The sequence below is a fragment of the Aulonocara stuartgranti genome (genome assembly GCF_965226115.1).
Source record: "Aulonocara stuartgranti genome assembly, chromosome: 16".
Taxonomy (NCBI): domain Eukaryota; kingdom Metazoa; phylum Chordata; class Actinopteri; order Cichliformes; family Cichlidae; genus Aulonocara; species Aulonocara stuartgranti.
Window position 1 is genome coordinate 23,967,379 of NC_138952.1, and position 20,729 is coordinate 23,988,107.

Here is a 20,729-nt window from a genome sequence, read left to right on the forward strand (position 1 = left end):
ATAACTAAAAGAAACACTACAAGTAAGAAGCAGAAATGTTTCTGTTCTGCTTGAAGTGCACATTTACGTCCAGAGCTAAAACATTTAAATAAAGATAAAGAAGTATCTGATTTTGCAGAAGAATCCCAAATGTAAGACTGTTAGTATTTTATGTAATTCTGGTAACAATATATGATTAGTCAGGTCAGTCAGATTTCTTTCGGTTCAGTGGCTGACTGACCTTTTTGTCGTCAACTTTCTGTTGTAATATATTTTTTATTGCTTGCATAAGGGAACATTTCTGCTAAAGCTGCTGAATCTGGTCTTCTGTGGAAAACAACTTCTTTGGTACCCCTGTAACTGGACTAGCAACAGAGTCTGCCTCTATTGTCTTCAGAAATATAAAGTTTGATGGTGCTGGAGCACAACCAAAACTATTGAAAGAGCATACAATGAGCTTCATCTCACTGCCTTTGAAATGAAGATGGGAACCAGATCTGCAACCGCTCACAGTCAGTGAGTGACTTTCGTGCATCGAGACGGTGATAAAATACCAGTAAGGAGTCAGTCTGCTATCAGTTGTGACTGAATGGGCTCAAGCATGCAAATCAACAAATACTCCAAATCTGTTGCTGTCTGTTGCAAATCTGTTGCCATCTACACAGAAATTCACATATACTTACATTTAGAGTCCATAAGGACCTCTTAGATTTGAAACAGAAATTCAAACATTCCTCCACAAATAGTGACTTAGTTGCTGCAGGATGGCAATTTAACTGCAAAAACTTTATTTATTTTTTTTACAGAAATATAACCAGAAAACAGCCAGTGGGCAACCAGATGAGTTGAGCCCCATACTGCAAAGAGACATGCTGACTCAGAATGATTGCAATGTGCTGGCAATATGTCTAATTTCGAAATTAGACAGCAATTGTTTACAAACCTTCACCAATCTGACTGAGAATGATTTAGGTCAGCGACTATTTGAAGACAGGTAGCCTCCCACATAAGAGGCCTCCCACCTCGCAACCGAAAGTGGTCACCCAGGGGGGTTGAAGGTGTTGCATGCTCAGCCTCTGCGAGACCAGTTGCTCACTGCAGCTACTCACAATCTGTTACCCAAAAGAATTCAGTGCAGTCACTGAGCAACCACTAGTCACAAGGAGGTCATCTTCATATTTTAGCTATAGTGTGACTGTATAACCATAATGTACATGGGACAGAAAGAGGGGCTAATCACATGTTATTATACCACATAACTTTCAACCACAGTTCACTGCAAACCTTCAAAAATATCACGATCACAGAGAAACAGATTGACAGATTTGACAAATGTACAAATAAAGTCTCATTTGTTGTCACTCCAATCACTTGCATCAAAGTTGTGAATAGTTTTTAAAAAAAAATAAAGAAATATTATTAGTCATAATTTATTTGGCAGTAACGGTCTGAGATTAAAAAAACAAACAAACAACACCTGCCATTTTTCTGGGGTTGCTAGTCATTTACTGCTACTGCTCACAGAATTTCACTGACACTCTCTCGTGGCCATGATGCAGCAGCTACCTTAATGATTCCTCTGATGTGCATCTTGGCGATCATCTCAGCAGTGTAGAGAAACATGAGCAGTGTGTCCAGCGTGAATGTCACATATTGCAGCGGAGGGTAATGCTCGAACGTCTTTGGGGTGTTCATGCACACAGAGATGACACTGATGATGGCACAGGCTCGCAGCAGAGAGTGCACCCACTGATGGAAGGAAACAACAAAGGAAATAATTCCAAAAATGAGCCTTAATATCTTTCTGTATTCTTAATGTTGTCCTTAGCCAGACACACGCGTACACTCACTGGTTTATTTATCCAGAAAATGTCAGCACTGTCCGCGAGGGTCTCATCTGGCCCAAAGTCAGTCATGGGCTGGGCCTCGACCCGTGAGCTCTGTTTCCTCTTCAGCATGCTGGGGCTTGCTGTGCTATACAAAGAGTGGATCTGACACAGGGAGGGAGGCAGACCACACAGTGACCAAAGATAAACAAGGAACAGGGGAATACTCTGGCTGCATCCAAGTCTGGGCAGTGGCACTACAACTTTTTCAAAACTTTAATCATATCATTATAATATAAAAATTTATTTAAGACATACTTAAAAAAGTGCAGGTGCAAGGCACTTGGCCTGCCAACAATCACTATACCTCTTAAAAATGTACATAGTTAACCAATGCAGAAATCTAGTGTATTAAATAGTAGTAAATGAGACGTGTATCAGGAGTGGCTTCTGGGTGTTTTTACATGTAGCATCAAAATTTCCTGCAATGTCTAGTCCGAAGAGTAAACTTCCCTGACTTGAATTGCCAGAGCAGATTTTTGGTGATTAAAACTGAATGCGTTGCATTGTTGAATGGCCACCGTGATACACAACGCAGCACACATGGAACACAGAACAAGTGTATTACGTTGGAACAGCTCCAGTAACTTACCATTTGAAAAGATCACGCATGATCTTCCCTGTATCGAACACCAAAGTGCCAGTAAAATATGCTGTACATTGTCCGGGGGTGTGACCAAGTGTTACCTGTGCATGTCAGCATTTGTTTGTATCTTTGTGCGAATGTATGTATGCAGAAAAAAGAAAACTTTACAGGCCATTTTAACCTAAGAACACAAGAAAAAATGACACTCTGAATGGAGACAAAGCGCACATACCAAAGGGAAAAGTAAAGCTGAAATTGCTCCAGCACTGCACATAACATGCGATCAGGCATACCCTGTAAATAACACACAACAGTTAGTCAACATTATGGCTTATATGGTATACAGTACACTACCCACATCTACAGTACGCTCATAAAGACAGGAATGCCCACCACGTCTGACATCAAGGCATATATGCGACACACTCTGTGAGTGAGTGAGTGAGGTGTTGTGGAAAAAGAAGATGGGGTGGAAGAGGACCACGGGGACTCACTGTGAGGCTCCTCATTGGTGCGTTCATCCCCAGGTCACAAAGGGGTGGAGAAACCAACCAGAGAGACAGACTAGAGATGCAAAAAGGAGATTGTCCTAAAGGCCTTGAGGTCCTGCGGCAGCAATCAGTGAACGGTAGCAATCATAAGAGCAGTAAAAAGGGATAAGAAAACATTTTTATGTCATATTCGGCACATATTTTAAAAACACAATGTCAATTTTAGAGTAAGTCAGTTAAGCTGACTGAACAGAGATGAAAAGAAAAAGCATGTCTTGCACTTGTGTGTGTGTGTGTGCGCGCACACACATATGTGTGCATGTAAAACAGCTAACAGCATATGCAAATGCAACAACAGCTGCTGCCCCAATGACTTGATTACATTACATTTTTACTTGACCTTTGCTGGCTGACATATGATGCAAAAAATATGTAAACATACTTTGATGATTAAATAAAAATTGTAAAAAATCTCCTCTTTGAAACAGAACTCTAAGTTAGGATTGGAACGAAGGCAGAACAATGTAACGGTATCACATCCTTGTTTCCTATTTATGCCCCCACCAAGAAAAGAAACTGTCCATCCATGCTACAAACCCCATGTAGTTAGAAGCAATTTCCCAGTGTAATTGCTACACTTAACATATGCAGATGGAGACGTGAGGAAGAGTGAAAACAAAATTACAGGGTCTAAGTGCTATTATGTGGGAGTATAGGTGGCATAGACTGCAATTACTTTCCCATTTAGAGAAAGGACATGTTCCTCACAGGAAAAAATGTGATCTCTGGGCACATTAATTGTAACTGTGAGTATTTGTTTGAGTATGCAAACTTTCTTTGTTGAACTTCTATTTTTGAGTGCATTTTGAGAGCAGCATCTTCTTTCAAGACACAAGAAATACTTTTGTAGATGTGGGCATGCATGTCATTTGTTCAATTCTTTATCTCTTAACCATAACCTACAATGATACTCAGGTATTCATAGCTGCTCTAGCACAAATCCCCTGTATGGTTGCTTATGAAAAAGGTTTTTTTAAGTTAGTGGCACTTTTCATATAGTGTCTTTGATTTTTCTGAAAATCGACAGTGCCCCTTATAATCCCGTGTGCCTTATGTATGAATTCTGGTTGTGTTTACTGACCTCGAAATGATTTTATGTGGTACACGGCGCTGGAAAATGTTTTAGTACGACTTTGCTAAGCTACGAACCTGCTCCGCTTGATGGGCATTACGGCTATCGTAGGCAGGAGCCTCGTGGAGTGATACGTACTGTGCTTCCACATAATATTACCGTATTGTGTGTGTATAACCTCTTTTTAAGTTTTGTGGATATTATACATGGTTACGCTGAGGATATGTCAGCCAATTTCCACTGGGAATGCCTTTTGGTTAAACTGTCAGCAAGGAATTTGCATTTGCACTGTTAAATCTTTATATAAATTTAATGCATATAAAAAACAGCTGCTTGTTTAAGTGAAAATACGTTGATTTTTTTTTTTTTTTTTGGCACGAATAAAGTTGTGGAGTTGTAAAGTATTTTGTCTAGTGTCAATTATATCGTCAGTTATATCATTATCGCAAATTTTCAAATGTATATCGTGATAAATATTTTTGGTCATATCGCCCTGCTCTAATCCAGACATGATTGAAGTACAGACTTTCAGCTTTAATTCAAGATGTTTAGCAAAATAAATGCCTTAACTGTTCAGGAATTACAGACCTTTTTATACATACAATAACCCCACATTGTCAGAAGCTCTAAAGTAACTGGACAATTGACTGACAAACAGTTTCACGACCAGTTGAGGCCCATCCCCTTGTTATTCTCTGAAAAAATACTACTACAACATGAGGTCCAAAGACTTGTTGATATAAGTTAAAGAGGCAGTCATTAAACTGAAAAAGCCAAACGAACCTATCGGAGAGCTATGCGGTAAACACATAACAAATGGTCAAATCAAAAAAGTGGTAGGATTTCCATGGTTAAGAACAAGCCCTTCACAACATGAAGCAAAGTCACGGACACTCTTGAGGAGGTCATTATCAAAGTCTGCACTAGGGCCAAATAGCCTTATAACTGTATTACGATAGTTCAAGAAAATTTGCAATCACAATATTTCTGATGATACAGGAAAAAAAAATGCAGAACAGTGTTTTATTGGCACTTGCAGCTTGGAGGAAGCTGAATTTATAAGTGTAAGTAAATGAAGGCCATTTCCCATCCTTGTTTTCAAATGAGCCACTGTTATTTTTTTCCACCCTTCCTAATATGAAGTGTCAATTTTATGGAACAAGGTGTGAGCAGCAGAAGCATGATAGTGCAATAGTGACACACCATAAGTCAAATGTAAGCACAGAAGTATATTAGGCAGTGTTTTTCCCAGAAATTGTAAGTAAAAAAAATCACTGCTTATGACTTTAGTTTAACAATAACTAAAGTAAGCCACCTAACTCTTCAGTAGCTGCACAATATTGTCACACAAAACTAAAAAATATTTTCTGCCTGGGTTGTTGTAGTTTGCCATGGATCTTGAAAAGCCATGCTTTTCCACGGTTTCTGAGTTCCATCCCGTTTGCTCTTCCTGTCATATGAAGCGCAGCTAGCTAATTTTTGCAGCAATGACACGTAGAGTTTCTTGTTTATATTGGGTCGCACATCACCAGCTATTAGTACCTTCTTCTTTGTTGCCTAGTTGTAATCAATCGTGCGTTTTCGCCTTAAGCCTTGTCTGGAACAATTTTCTTGCATATTTTGCAAAGCAATGTGGGTTTTTTTGGAGGTTGCTGAAGTAGCTCCATATTTACATACTAAATCATTACCAGAGGTTGACACTTGGCTCTTGCTCTCAGACATGCCTGGCTCTGTCTCGTTGTTGTGCACACTAGGGAATGTAAATGCAGTGATATCACTATATAGCATTTTTATGTTCTGTAAAAAATTATACCGGTATTATTGATGACAAGACAACATAGACTACAATCAAGAGACACCTTCATTGAAGTAAAAATAAAGTGGGACTGGGCCACTAGTGTTTATTGATATTGTGACTGCTGACAGCAGTAGTAGGGTAAATTGTGAAGTGTACAGGGCTTTACTCTGAGCTCAGATTCACAGGGTTGAGCTTTTTAACCACCTCTAGTTAAAAAGCTCAACTTATCCATTTAAGCTTCCCATTGCAAATGGATAAAAGCATACTGCAGAAAGCAAACTATGAGTGTCACAAGGGAAAGAACTGGGATATTCATTAATTACCAAGTCAGTTACCTGTGTTCAGTCCTACAGAGCATATTTTTCACTTACTGATTGACAAAACTAAACGTAGAGAGACCTACAAACAAGCAGCAAATGAAAGCAGCTGCAGCAGCCTTAGTAGAGCATCTTAACAGAGGGAATGCAGCAGTTGGTGTTGTCCATGGATTCTAGATTTCAGACATTCATTAACTGAACAGGATTTTCATCCAAGTATTAAAAATAGCCCTGATATTTAAAATGATGTTAGTTTGTCCAATTAATTTTGGGCCTCTCAAATAGGGGCGTTTGTTTAAAACTGGCTGTAGTTCCCTAATGCTGTACTTTTGTGAAGTACCTCTTGAATTAAAGCTGAAAGTCACCTCAATCAAATCTTGATTATTGATTTTAAATCCACTTGGTGTAAAGAGGCAAAATTTAAAAAAAAAAAAATGTGTTACTATACAAAAAATATACAGACCTAACTGTATACCAAATGCATAAAATGAGCTAAAAGGCAGACTTTAAAAATACATTTTATGAAGGAGTTTAACAGTATTTAAACCTTTCATTTACTCACTGCATCAGTTTGTATTTTTTTTTTCTATTTCACAAAGCTCCCACAAGGGCAGCGATTACAGCCTTGATTAAGTTAAATTAATGCTATACCTTCAAATGAATTCCCCAAACAGTTCCAAGCTAAGATTCTCACTACTTTGTCTTGCATACAAAGCCAAAGTGATCAGAAAAGCAAATTCAAAGGAATGCTGACAATTTAGGTCAAACCTTCACAACTATTCAGTGGTAGGCCAGTAGTGTGGGTATATTTAAAATGAGACTGACAAAAGCTCAAAGTGGTGACAATGAAAAGTAAAGTGGTAAGCCATTACAGTAAAAACAAAGACCTAAAAGACACTCCAGTGCTTGACACATATGAAACAGCTGGCTCTGCAGGATGATAAATGTGTAACTACTACTATGAGTGACCCACTTCACATTTCAAACTCGCATTCATCTTTTTCAGAAATAGTGTATGCTGATACAGACGTTAAATATTGTGATTTTTGATGTCAACATTAAAAAAAAAAATCACATAGCACTTAGTATGTCACCTAATGACTGATTGTATTCAAATGCATTCCAAAGGGCTGCACAGATTAGCATCAGTAGCAGCCAAAAGTTGTGTGACGTTGGGCTTTTTTGCAAATAAACTGACATTTTCCAATTTCAGTAGCTGGTGTTTATCTGCTTTGCCAGATCAAATCAATGGATAGATGTTGCAAGATAGTGCCGTGAAAACTGAACATTTACAGGGATTACAGGGATTACAGCAAAATGAAAATGAACAAATTTATATTGGCCCAGTTGTTTAAACGAGTGGATCCCCAGGATGCCAATGTTCATATAATGTTTGTAGCATTTCTCCTTCGTTTTAAGGTTTCTTCTTGAAAACATAACTGCACAAACTGTGATGAGGTGCTTATATAACCTTGAAAATGTTCTAATTAATCGATGTAAGAGAACGAACACCTGGATCAGGTTTCCTGATTGGGAACCACGAGGGGCTCACGAGCAACTGTGAAATCCTAAAACCATTTCAGGAAAGCCACTGACAGGCTGCAGCATATGACCGATCCCACGTCGTGTAAAATGGTTGTCAAACCGCTGGATATCCATACTATGACTGAAAGCTGAATGAATGACGTCGGAAGAGCAAAGGTTACTATGGAAACGAATATGAGCAGCTGCTATAGGTGCAAAAACAAGCTAAATACAACAATATACATGAATATGTTCAAGCATAGGGCCTACATGAAGCTATATAATACGTAACAACCTGACCACGTGACAGTGTAGCAAATACACTGCAATGTTTGACGAGGGCCTACTCCGGAGGATGAGATTTTCCTCACTTCCTGGAGGACCAGTAAGCTAGCGCGCGGCTGCACCTAGCCTCAGACGCATCCTAAAAACGCAACTGCTGAAAGTGACTGGCGACGGGTGGAGAAGCAGAGAAAAGAAACACGTTGAATCACTTACGAGAGGAGGGTTTCTTTTATCTGCCGCGTCCAGCGTTGTCCATGACATCAGCTGTTTTCCGGCTGTGTTGGGATCGTATGGAGAACGCGGGAGCGCGCAGGTAGCAATCACATCAACAGCACTAGTGCGTGCTGCGGAGGCGCGCAGCCGTTTCCGTGGTAACAGTTTAAGATCGCCATGCTGCTCTATCACATCATACAAGTATATTTATTTGCATTAATGGTAATCGCTTGATACGCAGTTAATTTGAACAGACTATATTATTATTATTACTATTATTATTATTGTTGTTGTTGTTGTTGTTGTGAATAGTTGGCAAAGCTTGTCTATGAGAGATTTGCTCAAAGACGGTAAAAAATGCAGCGACAGTTGTCTGAAGATAGGTCTGTCCTAACAATTAATTAAATTTAATGTGCATTTTACATTTAACAATGGATAACTATCACAATGTACATTTCAAATTCCTTTAATTTTAAATATGATTATATTGTCTATTCTGTAAAATAGTCAGATGTCTATTCTTATTAATGTACAGAATTCACCTGCTTGCTGCTACTACTGCACATTCACCCAATGTATATACTATATATATAATGTTCTTCCTCCTGAAAGAATACAACCATTGGATATGTATTAAATCACAACTGTGCTCTTCATGTTATAGAAAGTAAAAGACAAAAGTGGAAAACTTGGATTTCTTACTAAATTTCTGTAATATATCAAGTGACCTGCCTTCACCTGATTTGATATTGCATGGGTGGGTATTGTCCAAACGTGGGTGTAGTTTCAGTCGTAGTAAATTCAGTAACTGAGGTGCAAATTGGTTTTAACCAAAATATCTTTTTGCCATTTAGTTGCTTGAAATCACCCAGGGGTGCTGCAGTATCTTGTAGAACCGGTTGATTATTTGCCATTGATGTGCATTGTTGTTAAATATAATCTTCTGAATTGCTCTAGTAGGGAAATTTAGCCTGCTAATCACTTCATTCTATTTCAGTAATGAGCCATGATAGTGTGATATTGACCTGAACCCCATCTGAGCAACCAATATATGTATCATGCGCTACATTTTGTTTTGGCATTGTATGAGCCATATTTAGTGGGGCATCTGGATTACATGCAGAGATTCAGGTGTCTTGTTGAGCCACTTAAAACTGACCTATGACTCATTCAAAGGATAAACCAGTGTTGTGTCTACGCATAATTTAACAGCATAACAGACAAATAACCCATTTTATGGGTTATTTGTATTTTTAGGCACTTTTTATTAGCAACCTGTCATAAAACACATAAGTCATTCCAATTTATTTAGTCAAATCTGCTAAAAATGTCAACGATAACAGTTCAACGGGCATAATATAGCATTTTTGCACAAACAAGACGAATTCCAAAGAGCTGTTAGCCCAACATGTCAGTCCTAAAAACTATGTGCAGTAGTTCAACAGTATCTTAAGTGATATCCTTAAGAAATGGGGAAAAAATCCAGCAAAGACACAAGACATGAGAAATCCATCTGACTCTTGAGTTGACCCATCTACTCTTTATTGATGAAATGGTCTCTGTGGAAGGACTGAAAATAATTAGCAACAGGTCTTATGGAGGGATGAATTCAAATTAAAAAGTTTGGATCAAAATTGTTGTCAATATGTATGACGGAGGTTCAACAGTGTAAATCTGTAAAACACAGTGGTTTTATTATGGTTTGTGAGTGCATTTGCTGTGAGTCAGTGGTGTCAACATTGAACTGAATTATGAATGCAGAAAACTGTGGTCAGATTTTTATCCACCATACAGTATCATCTGGAAAGAGTCTGATTGACAAGGGCTTTATTTTTCAGTATGGCAATGATCACAAACTCCATGCCAATGTAGCAAAAGCATACCTGGATAGAAAAAACACACTATGGAACACTATGAGTATGGATTAGCCTCCCCAGAGTCTGAAACTCAACATTATTGAAGCAGTGTGGGATCATCTTGACAGAAAACAGAACAAAAGGAAAAGGCAGCCAACATCCACAGGAGAGCTTCAAGAAGCCTGGAGAACTATTCCTGAAGACTATTACAAGAAAACTTGTCTAAGAAAGTTCAGGCTATGTTGAAGAATAAAGATAGTCATACCAAATATTGACTTTGCAGCTCGTTAGAACTGTATAAATTCTGTTTGTGCTTTATGTACTGTATTTCCATTTGTGTTTACATATGTTTCAATAAATCACTGCACCTATATCCAGTGTTATGCAGTACCCTAAGTACTTCTCTGTTATGCTACTTTCTGTTTCTATTCTACTGTTATTTTGTACAAAACATTGAATATCGTGCACTATACCATTTATTTAAAGCCTTAATTCCCTGTTATTTTGGAGGTAAATAACATTATTATAGATAAAGCTACCACGCAATAAAAAAATTGGAACCATGCTAACAATTCACCATATACTGAAATATACCTGTTTGCCAGAGCAGAGGTTTGCTTTGCTTTCAAATAATTATTCTTATCATCATTATTTAATATTATCCCTGCTAAGTCAACTCACTATAGCCATGATTTACTCTTATTTCTTGTATTTGTGCAAACATCAGAAATGTGGCTCACACTTAGTTAGTCAATATTCAACCCGCTGCTCCTTTTCTCCTCCACTTCCTTCAACCTAAAGGACCATGATGCTAGAGGACAAGCTGTGCAGCTACTGACAAAGATCACAGCATTTTGTGTGTGTTCATATATATGTGTTTTTGTGTTTGCCACAAAAGACTTATTGGTTTTGTGAACTACTGATTTGAATTCATAATGTGGGAATAAGAGCAAGACATTCATCTTCAAGCAGTTTCTCTGAACAATTCCTCGGCTTCTTTTATGACAAATGGATACACTCTAAATGTTGGGGCGGGGGCTTGCCTCTTTGACTCTGGATCTTATTTATTATTAAAACACCAGAAGAAAACTTAGAAATAAAAACACTGCAACGTAGAGAGATCATCTGGAAAAGGAAAGGGGAAAGATTGAAACCAAAAAAAAAAGTTAGAGAAGCCGTCTGCTTCTAATTACTTCTCAAACTGGTGACTTAGCTTTTCATCTTGGCAGGTTTCCCTACTTTAGCTCCTGCCCAGGACTGTGTCTGAGAGTCAAGACTAATCAAAGGCACTTGTATGTGGAGGACTGTTGGCCTCTGAAGGAACCGAGCCAGTTCAGGCCAGCCTGCTGCGTTTTCTCTCCTTTACTCCTTTTCTTTTCTTTTCTTTTCCCTCTCCCTCTCCCTTCTCTTCCTGTCTGTTTCAGGAGTGAAGGATTGGGGCATTCCTTCAAGCCACTTTACTTCAGCTTTCTGTGGGATTTAAACATGCACACTGAGGTTTTGGTACAGTCCATGTTACTGCCGTTCTTTCTGATCCTTCTCTCTTTCATTGAGGACTCTTTGTTGCAGTCGGTGAGGTGAGTTTCCACACAGCTTTGGGGTTTTTTTTGTTGTTTTTCTTGTTTATTTTAGGATAGTTTGGAGAGCAAGAAGGAAAAGGGAGGTGCAGACTTGCTGACAAAGGCGACACTTATAGAGTGCAATGTGGGAAAGTTTAGGAAAGTCTATTCCTATAGTTTACTCTTATAGTTTTATTCTTTCCTGTGCAGTTTTCTTTATGCCACTTTACTTGCCATCATAATGCTGCGTGTGTCTCGGATTCTGTCGTCTAACATTGGATGCAAACTTTTTTTCTGTTTTGTTTTACTTTCTTTTGCACAGTTCAGCTTTACATTCTTTTGCAGTTGAGCTTATTGTGAGGGGAAAAAAAATCTCCAGTTTAAAAGGATTTGCTGTGGGATCAGTTTATAGCAACAAGCAAAATCAAAATAATGAGGAAAAGCCAGAAACAGAAAAGGGTAATTGCAATGAATATTATTTTGTATCAGAGCTTTTACTTGTTTTTGCCGAAAGAACGAACATTCAAGTTTAAACCTCAAATACAAACTGTAAATGGAAACAAAAGTACATCAAGTCAGTCACTGAAACTGGATACAGTAACGAATATAAGACTTATTTCTGTTTATTTTGCTACTCTAAAGTCGAGCCCTGGTTAGCAGAACTGTAAATATTTAACGATGACATAAAGTTGTGGGTGTTTACTCTTTAGCAGGTGCACCGTGCCTCTGTAGTGATTACATTGCATATGTAGTGTACAGGGGATATTTATTGAACAGCTGCAGCTAACCCACACATGCATTACAGAAAGTAACAGCTACTGGGAATCTAGGTAGTTGCAATATTTTCTTCAGTTTTTCCAATGTACATTTGAATAATTTGTGTTTTATTTGTTTGCCAGTTATGTCATCATATTGACCTAGCAGTGTTAAAAAAAGTGTAAAAATGCTAAGCAACAAAGTTATAACCTCAATTCTGTAAGCACAGCCAAGGAGTGCTATGCAATATCCATATTATGCTCAGCCCACACAATATCCTTAGAGCACATGGATTAAGGTTGTAGAGCTCCACCTGTAGTCATAAAACTATGGTAACGCTATATCAGCTTTATTTTTTAATCGGCACCTTTCTCTCTAAAAGGCCTTTAAGAGGAGCCCCTGTGGAACAACAAGTCACATGATGCCCATGGGGCTCATAGGCTTTTTTTCCCCATACTCAATGATGCAAAAAATGTTTCCTAATATGACTCAAATGTAATAAAACTAAGCCATGGGACTGAAAACACATCTTTGAAGATAGTCTAGAAATGGGAAATGGACTGAGTACTCACTTCTCAGATATTTTGTGCTATTATTGAAAGCTTTAAAAGTTTAAAAAGCTAAACAGTGTAGTGCAATGTACTACCAACCTTTTTAAAAAAACAAAACAAAAATATGAATCAGCTGCTGCTGCTTAGAGAGAAGCTACATCTCATGAATTATCTATGGCGGTCGTGGCTCAAGAGTTGGGAGGTCGCCTTGTAATCGGAAGGTTGCCAGTTCAAGCCCCGTTGTGTCCTTGGGCACTTCTACTTCACTTCAACTTCACCCGTTGCCTACTGGTGGTGGTCAGAGGGCCCGGTGGTGGTCAGAGGGCCCGGTGGTGCCAGTGTCCTCGCCTCTGTCAGTGCGCCCAGGGTGGCTGTGGCTACAGTGTAGCATGCCATCACGAGGGTGGATGACTGGATGTGTAAAGCACTTTGGGGTCCTTAAGGACTAGTAACTAGTAAAAATTTTTGAAATTTCTTGGTATGCTGAAGCATTAAGCATTCCTTTCACTGGAATTAAGGAGCTGAGCCCAACTTCTGAAAAACACTCCAACACCATAATCCCCCCCCCCCCCCCCCCCCCACCAAACTTCACCCTTGGCTTAGTGCAGTTAGACAAGTACAGTTCTCCTGGCAACTGCCAAACCCAGAATCATCCAGTGGATTGCCAGAAGTGTGAGTCGTCGCTCTAGAAAACACGGTTGTAGAGTCCAGTTGTGGCGTGCTTTCCACCACTAGTTTGGGCACTTTGCATTGTGCTTGGTGATGTAAGGCTTGGATGCAGCTGCTCAGCCATGGAAACCTTGGCATCCCCTGATAGTGCACTGTGAGTTTACATGGCCTACTGCTTTGTGGGTGAATAGCTGTCGCTTCCACTTTGTTATAATACCACTAACTGTGGAATATTTAGTAGTGGGGAAATTTCACAACTCAACTAGTTGCACAGATGGCATCCTATCACAGTACCACTCTGAAATTCACTGAGCTCCTGAGAGTGACGCATTCTTTCACAAATGTTTGTAGAAGCAATTCTCATACTTAGGTACTTGATTTTATACACCTGTGGCCATGAAAGTGATTGAAACACCAAAATTCAATGATGTGGATGGGTGAGTGAATACTTTTGGCAAGGTTTTGGTGCTCAGAGCAATTTGCCCAATTTCTTTGAAGAAGTGGTAAGAAGTGATGGCCAGTCCAATGTCTTTCTTCAGTCAGTTAATTAAAACTGTACATTTTGCAGTTTTTATTTTCTTGGATAGCCAAGAAAGTTACTACTGTCCCCTGGAGACATAGTAACAAGGAGAAAAAAACAGTTAAACAAAACCCAAGTTAAAACCAAGGAAAGTCCAAAATTCTAATGTGGAGCAAGTTAGACTCTCTTCACCAAGCATTAATTTTATGAATTGGAATGTTATTTTACTATTTTGTGGAATTCTGGTTGTATTCTTGGGAGGTACTCTACAGAACAAAAGCCAGGCATTAACCAGATCTATCACTGATCAGCTGAACTGGACAGAGTAACACAATCCAAAAAGGTCATTTGAATGTCATGCTGCCGTAAAATAAATAAAAAAATGAATAAATGTAATCAGATACATTTCAGTTCATTGCATCGTGTGGCTGAGCTCTGTGATCAGGCTTAAAAGGGCCATTACTGATTAAAGTCTGTGTGAAATGGGGCTTGTATAACCTCCCTGTGACACTCAGGACAATCACATTCTGTATTTAATTTTAATAGGAGGGTCAAGAACACTTGAGCTGTTGATTTTTGGAAATGTGTTCAGTTTTCAAACGCGGACATCTGGCCAATATCAAGAGAGGGCAGGGATTTAAAAAAGAATGCCAGACGGCATCCAAATGAAACAAATCTCACTCAGAAACGCTTTAGGGTAAAACTCAGAAAACAGCTCCTAGAGTGTGTTAAATGAAAAGTGCATTTGTGTCTGTACGATTGGGTTTATTTGAATTTATTAGCTGTGCATGTGGTCATGTGTGTGTTTCCAAGGCGTTTGTTATTACTTGATAAAGACTCAAATATATGGGCTGTGTGTTACATTCTTCCCACTTTTGTTTTCTTAGACTTCTTTCTTCCAAGCCATTGCATCGAAAGCTACATGTGTTAAGTCCTACCGCACATACCAAATATCTTGAATAGGTCTCTTTATATGTTTAAAGAGAGATGCTGATGCATGACTCCCCACCTTGTGAACACACTTAAACTTTAACCTCATAATAAAAGTTGTGGAAAATCTGATCTTTCTTTTTCCCAGCCAGGTGGGTGGTGTTTGCAAGCTGTCCACAGAGTCATCCTTGCGCCGCTGCCGGACGCCTGATGGTAAGATCTGCAGCGGAAGGGGAAAATGTAACTGCGGCATTTGCATCTGTGAGGCCATAGAACCAGGGAAGTTCTTCGGTCCGCGCTGCGAGTGCCACGACTGGGTCTGTGCTACATATAATGGGAAAACCTGCAACGGTGCGTATGATCCTGTCCTCATTTCTAAGGTCTCAAATGTTGCTATTTTGCCAAAACTACTGGCATCTCAGAGACAGGCACAGGCACAGCATCTCTTTTGGCACATGTTTCAGTGCACTATTTGATACAGCAATAGTGAAACTTGACTCAGTTACTTGTCACTATTAGACACTTAGATGGGAAGATTTGGAGTCACATTTTAATGCACACTACATTTACTGATACCTAACACAGTTATATGGGTTTCTATAACAGTAAAAAGTCTGTTGTTTTTTTTTCTTCACATGATCTGAATTCTAGGGACATGCTGCACATATTTTACCTCTTAGATATGGTTGTTAGTGATGGTTCAGTAAGCGATGCAACAGAACTCTTCACTCCTCCTTACATCAGAGGAGTTTGGCAAATAAACTGTGCACCTGAAGTGCAGTGTTTGCTCCAGCCAGGTGCAGGAAGAATGGAAACCGTAATCATCAAAATGTCTTTCATATTATTTTTTTGGCTTTAATAGGCATTAATATTCATTTGATATGAATTTTGTAATTCAGACTTGGAATGTTTTAGGGTATTTTTGTTTCACCTGTATTTCAGAGTCAGAAGGGTGCAATATTGTGTAATTGACAGCCCACATTGTCTTGGCAGTACTTCAAAGGGTTTCACTGGTAATAGGCAGCTGGTTGGTTCTCAAATGTTACCAAGGCATTAGCTTTTGTTGGAAGGAACGGCTTTGAACTTACCCTGCTGCTTGAAATTTTATAAGTTCACAGAAAGAACACTTAGAGTGCACCTGTACTCAAGAGCAAGTTAAATCATGGTTGGTGAATAGTTTAAGACATAAAGGTGTAGATATATCAGAAAATATAAAACTGCTATGATTTTACACAGTTGCGTGTTTATTAGCTAAATGTAACTAAAACCGATGCAGTCTGATGTAACATACTATAACAGTGACCAGTGTTACTATTTTTTTGTAACTTTGTGACTAGTTGATGGTCATCTTTCACTAATACAGGCAACAACAACTGTGAATTAAATATATGTAATAATAGATTATATCCTATTTGGGGCATTGTTTTGGATTCATTGGCTGGAACAGTGTTTTGTTTCATTCTAACTGCTCAGAGCAGTTGTTTTGTAGTAGACCCATGTTGTGCTTAAAGTTTGTTGTGCTCTGTCCAAATGTATTACGTTAGGTTTATAACATCTAGCTGATTTGATTCTCAAAATGTTAAACTATATCACAGGGCTATTGTACTGGCCTACATTAGCTGTGAACAAACTTACAAAATAAACAGGCAAACATTTTAGACAATATGTTCATGTAAACTCAATTTGCAATCTGTTACCAAGGCTTAATATGAATTTATCATATGTGGTACTTTGGAGGGTATGAGAAATGCTGGCTCCTCAATGGCAATGGAGGGAAAAACAGTTCTCATCTTTTTTTGTGCATTGTCCTCTTTGGCCACTGTTCTATGAATGTCAAGGTTTAATGGAGATATGTGTGCACGCAGACTAGTTCTAAAGAAGATATATATCCGTGTGTGCGGGTGTGCTTGCGTGTGAGGGGTAGAGTGATTTATTTGTGTAGACAAATTGGCTGCTGTGAGGAGCTCATTATGGTTCAGCAGTCTGGAGCAAGGCCCTGCTTCAGTCTGATAATGGGGTTTCACTCACTAGTACACAGACTGCCAATGGAACCTAAATGCATCAAGAGAAGGATGGATTTTCACACCCGGACAGACAGACAGACAGACAGACAGACACACACACACACACACACACACACACTCACACACACACACACACACACACACACACACACACACACACACACACACACACACACACACACACACATCCATCATCAGGCTCAGTCTCATATTGTAACACACACACAGCTAGCCATACGCTCACAAAATCATTTGCCCATGGAGCAGGTCATAGAAAACACATTTAAAGCACACTGAGAAGAAGATTTGCCCCCAAAGCACCCACCTAACCTCTCTACCCACAATGCCCCATGCAGCATGGGCCTGTCGTCAAAGACTGGTCCCCAAGTTCCATCTGCAGCCTTATCTGCCTTTCACAACCCATTGATAAGATCCAAATAGATTTTTCTCCAAAGGGATAAAGTGTATCCTTTTTTTCTTTTCCAAAACCATAAGCTTTGCTGGCACCTAGATGTTATTTTAGCTTGGACCTGGTTCAATTTCTCTCAGTCATAGCAACAAGTCAAGCCGGATGGTGGTTATGGGGATACAGTTAGGCATGATAGTGATATATTTAAATTCTTGGTTGAAATATTGTACACTGATTTGTTATGACATGCCTAGGAGTTATAATATCATCTTCATTCTTTGGAGCCTCACATGAAAAATATTATGTTTTCAACACAGCTTTAAAATGAGATCCCTTTTTGGGTTGCTTTTCATAACCTTTGTTGTATTAGTTTCTTTTGATTGACATATAAGCCAACTTAGCATGAAGATTTAGATTTAAATATAATATGCCTGTCTGTGTAGCCTATTCGTAATATACCCGGAGGTGTCAAAGTTATTTTAACCCAGTGCGTACTGATGTTATAAAGTGTGTAAAACTGTGTAAAAGAGATCATTTTACACAGAGAGCAATTAAATCATTGCTCTCTATTTATACTTTCTTGTTAGTATGAAAGTATAATTATTGTCTTAATTGTCTTAATTATGTCTTGGTCCTGAGTTTTCAAACCCAGGGTTTCGAGTTTTGGTTTTCTTTTTTATTTGATTATTGTAGCCGTACCACTGTCTCTTCGCCAGCGGCTACCCCACCATTAGTCACTTAAAGTCGCCGAATGCTATTGGCTTCCTGTGATGTCTGCTCACCACATTACTATGAATCACTTCCATTGTGGATGGAACTTAAGTTTAGCTTTTTTACTTCCTGTTTTAATTTCTTAGTCATTGTCTCCCATGTCTTGCTTGATGTTTACCTCCTCTTTGTTTATTCCTTAATTGTGTTCAACTGTATCTAGTTACCTGTTACCACTTCCCCAATTAGCCTCATGTGCGTAAATGTGCATCTTTTTGTCTCCCTGCATGCTACCTGCCTCTTGTTATAGTCAATTTGTCAGCTCTCCATGGACTTTTCTGGATTTTTGCTGCAGCCTTTCTCTGACAACTATGTTTTTTCTTTCTTTGTATATATAAAAAGATGTACAAATGTCTTATCAGTTTCAAAATTGCTTCAAAATTATACGTGTGAAACCGGCTTCTTCCATGACAGGATTATATTGTGTGCAAGATTTTTATTTTTATTTTATTACAGCATGCTTTAAATAAGCCAAATTTCATGATATGCCATGTCACTTAAACCAGAGAAGAAAATTAGCTGTCCTGTTGCGTATTACTATTGTATACAAAATATTATCATACTGTCATACATTCTACCAAAATATAAAAGGCGTTTTATAACAGACAAAAAAAATAAATCTGATAACACTGGAGCTTTTGCTGAATAACGGTTGAATTTGTAGCTAGAAGTCCAATAAAACATTGATGCTGTCATGTGTTTTTCCTCCCACAGACATCCCATCCTATTTTATAGTAGAGCAAGGACGATGATCTGGAATAACATCTGTTCACCAACTGTTCAAAAACGTGTTGTTTCACTCAGCTGTTTGTTTTTCAACTGTGCTTAAATTTTCCTGCTCTGACTCCATGTCCTCATTTTAAAATAAGCTGCAGTACATGAAAACATGACCTTTGATAAGTTCCAAAAGTGCTAACTCTGATTTGTCTGGTTCGAGTGTTTATGTTTATTCTCAGGTTATGTAATAACACTCTTGTTATAAGAAACAAAGGTCAACGTGGCAAAGCTTCCATAATCTTTTTCACATGCTTTTGTCTTTTTCTCCTCTGTTGATGACTCATTTGAAAACTTTGTGTCCCTAGCTTTCTGGCACGGGCTCTCACGCTTGCTTTCCATGTCTGTGCTGATCTGAGAAGGGGAGGCATAAGTTGAATGTTGGATCTGATTTCAACATTAAGTCTTTTAAACATAGTGCTTTTGATAATAGTTTGTAGTCTGCACAGGGGCGTTCTTCCAATAGGGCATGCCTAAAACACCCCACGTGTCCCTTTTGATGTGGAAAATATTGGTTCTACACTGAGCATGTCCTAAATGACTAAGGCTACGTTCACACTGCAGGTCTTAATGATTTTTTAATCAAATCCGATTTTTTTTTTGTCTGGTCGTTCACACTACAAATAAAATGTGACATCAAACGCGCTCTAGTGTGAATGGTTCACGGCCCTCAAAGCAGCCCACATGCGCAAAAGAAGACGTCACACTCAACGTGCTCTGTTTATGTAAGTAAAAATGGCGGCTACAGAGCTAGCAGAATTTTGACAAATTAATTAGATAATGCAGGACTCTGAGAAAAAAGAGAGCCCGTGCTTTAACAATGGCCTTGTTTGGAGCAGTGGCTGCTACCTCCGTGCAGAGTATATATGGTATACATGGTATGGTATATATGGATGCTTTCTCGTTTGTCTTCTCAGGCGGTGATAATTGGTGTCTGTCTTGTGTCAGTGACGTAAAAGACGGATTTAATGCGACATGACCTTTCAAACAGCAGTCGCGTTCTAAAACATCAGATATGTATCGGATTCAGTACCACATACGAAAGTGACCTAGGTCGGATTTGAAAATATCAGATTTGTGCTGTTCAAACTGTCATACCATGATCGGATATGGGTCGCATAGGGTCAAAAAAGTCGGATTTGATGCGCTTTTGCCTGCAATGTGAACATACCCTAAGTTTCTCAACCTATCTCAAAGGGAGAGCCCAGCCATCCTTTCTAGGAGGATCACATCCATAGCGAAGAGAAGTGATCCTGAGGCCACCAAAGCAGAAACCCTCTACCAATTCCTTCCAGTCACATTCCTCTAGGTGTCGTTATTGCCCATGTGAGCACTGAAGTACCCCACCAGGGCAATTGAATCCCCAGAGGCACCTTCAAGCACTTCCCCAGGGACTTCAATAAGACTGGGAACACTGAACTGTTGTTTTGCACATAAGCACAAACAACAGTCAGAACCCATTTCCCAACCCAAATGTGCAAGGAAGCAACCTTTTGTCCACTTGGGAAAAGTCTAAAGTGCATTACAGGGACAGAACTGGGAGGATACAAGTATACCTCATTAAGTCTGCTACGTATAATCAAGTGCAGCTCTGGAGTGGTATAGAGTCCAGCCACACAACAGGAGACTGGTTTCAGAACCCAAGCTTTTTGTTGAGGCAAGTACAACTATATCACGCTGGTACTTCTCAACCTCAAACACT

General features: G+C 39.0%; 2 protein-coding genes across 4 annotated transcripts in view; one reads left to right on the forward strand and one right to left on the reverse strand.

Annotated features, from left to right (window-relative positions):
* Nucleotides 1-8,462, reverse strand: part of nalcn (sodium leak channel, non-selective) — a 71,777-nt gene extending 63,315 nt beyond the window's left edge. Inside the window, exons 1-5 of one of the 3 annotated variants that reach the window (XM_082507751.1) lie at nucleotides 8,212-8,462; nucleotides 2,946-3,057; nucleotides 2,684-2,745; nucleotides 1,830-1,970; nucleotides 1,546-1,728 (exon numbers count right to left, since the gene is read on the reverse strand). In XM_082507751.1, coding sequence (XP_082363877.1) covers nucleotides 1,546-1,728; nucleotides 1,830-1,970; nucleotides 2,684-2,725 — 366 coding nt within the window. In that variant the 5' untranslated portion in view covers nucleotides 2,726-2,745; nucleotides 2,946-3,057; nucleotides 8,212-8,462. The remainder of the gene's footprint in view (nucleotides 1-1,545; nucleotides 1,729-1,829; nucleotides 1,971-2,683; nucleotides 2,746-2,945; nucleotides 3,058-8,211) is intronic. The other 2 variants (XM_082507750.1, XM_082507749.1) reach the window with 2 other exon arrangements.
* Nucleotides 8,463-11,515: 3,053 nt separating this feature from the next.
* Nucleotides 11,516-20,729, forward strand: part of itgbl1 (integrin, beta-like 1) — a 55,250-nt gene continuing 46,036 nt past the window's right edge. Inside the window, exons 1-2 of the mRNA XM_082508317.1 lie at nucleotides 11,516-11,644; nucleotides 15,201-15,403. Of these exons, the coding sequence (XP_082364443.1) occupies nucleotides 11,553-11,644; nucleotides 15,201-15,403 (295 nt within the window). The 5' untranslated portion in view covers nucleotides 11,516-11,552. The remainder of the gene's footprint in view (nucleotides 11,645-15,200; nucleotides 15,404-20,729) is intronic.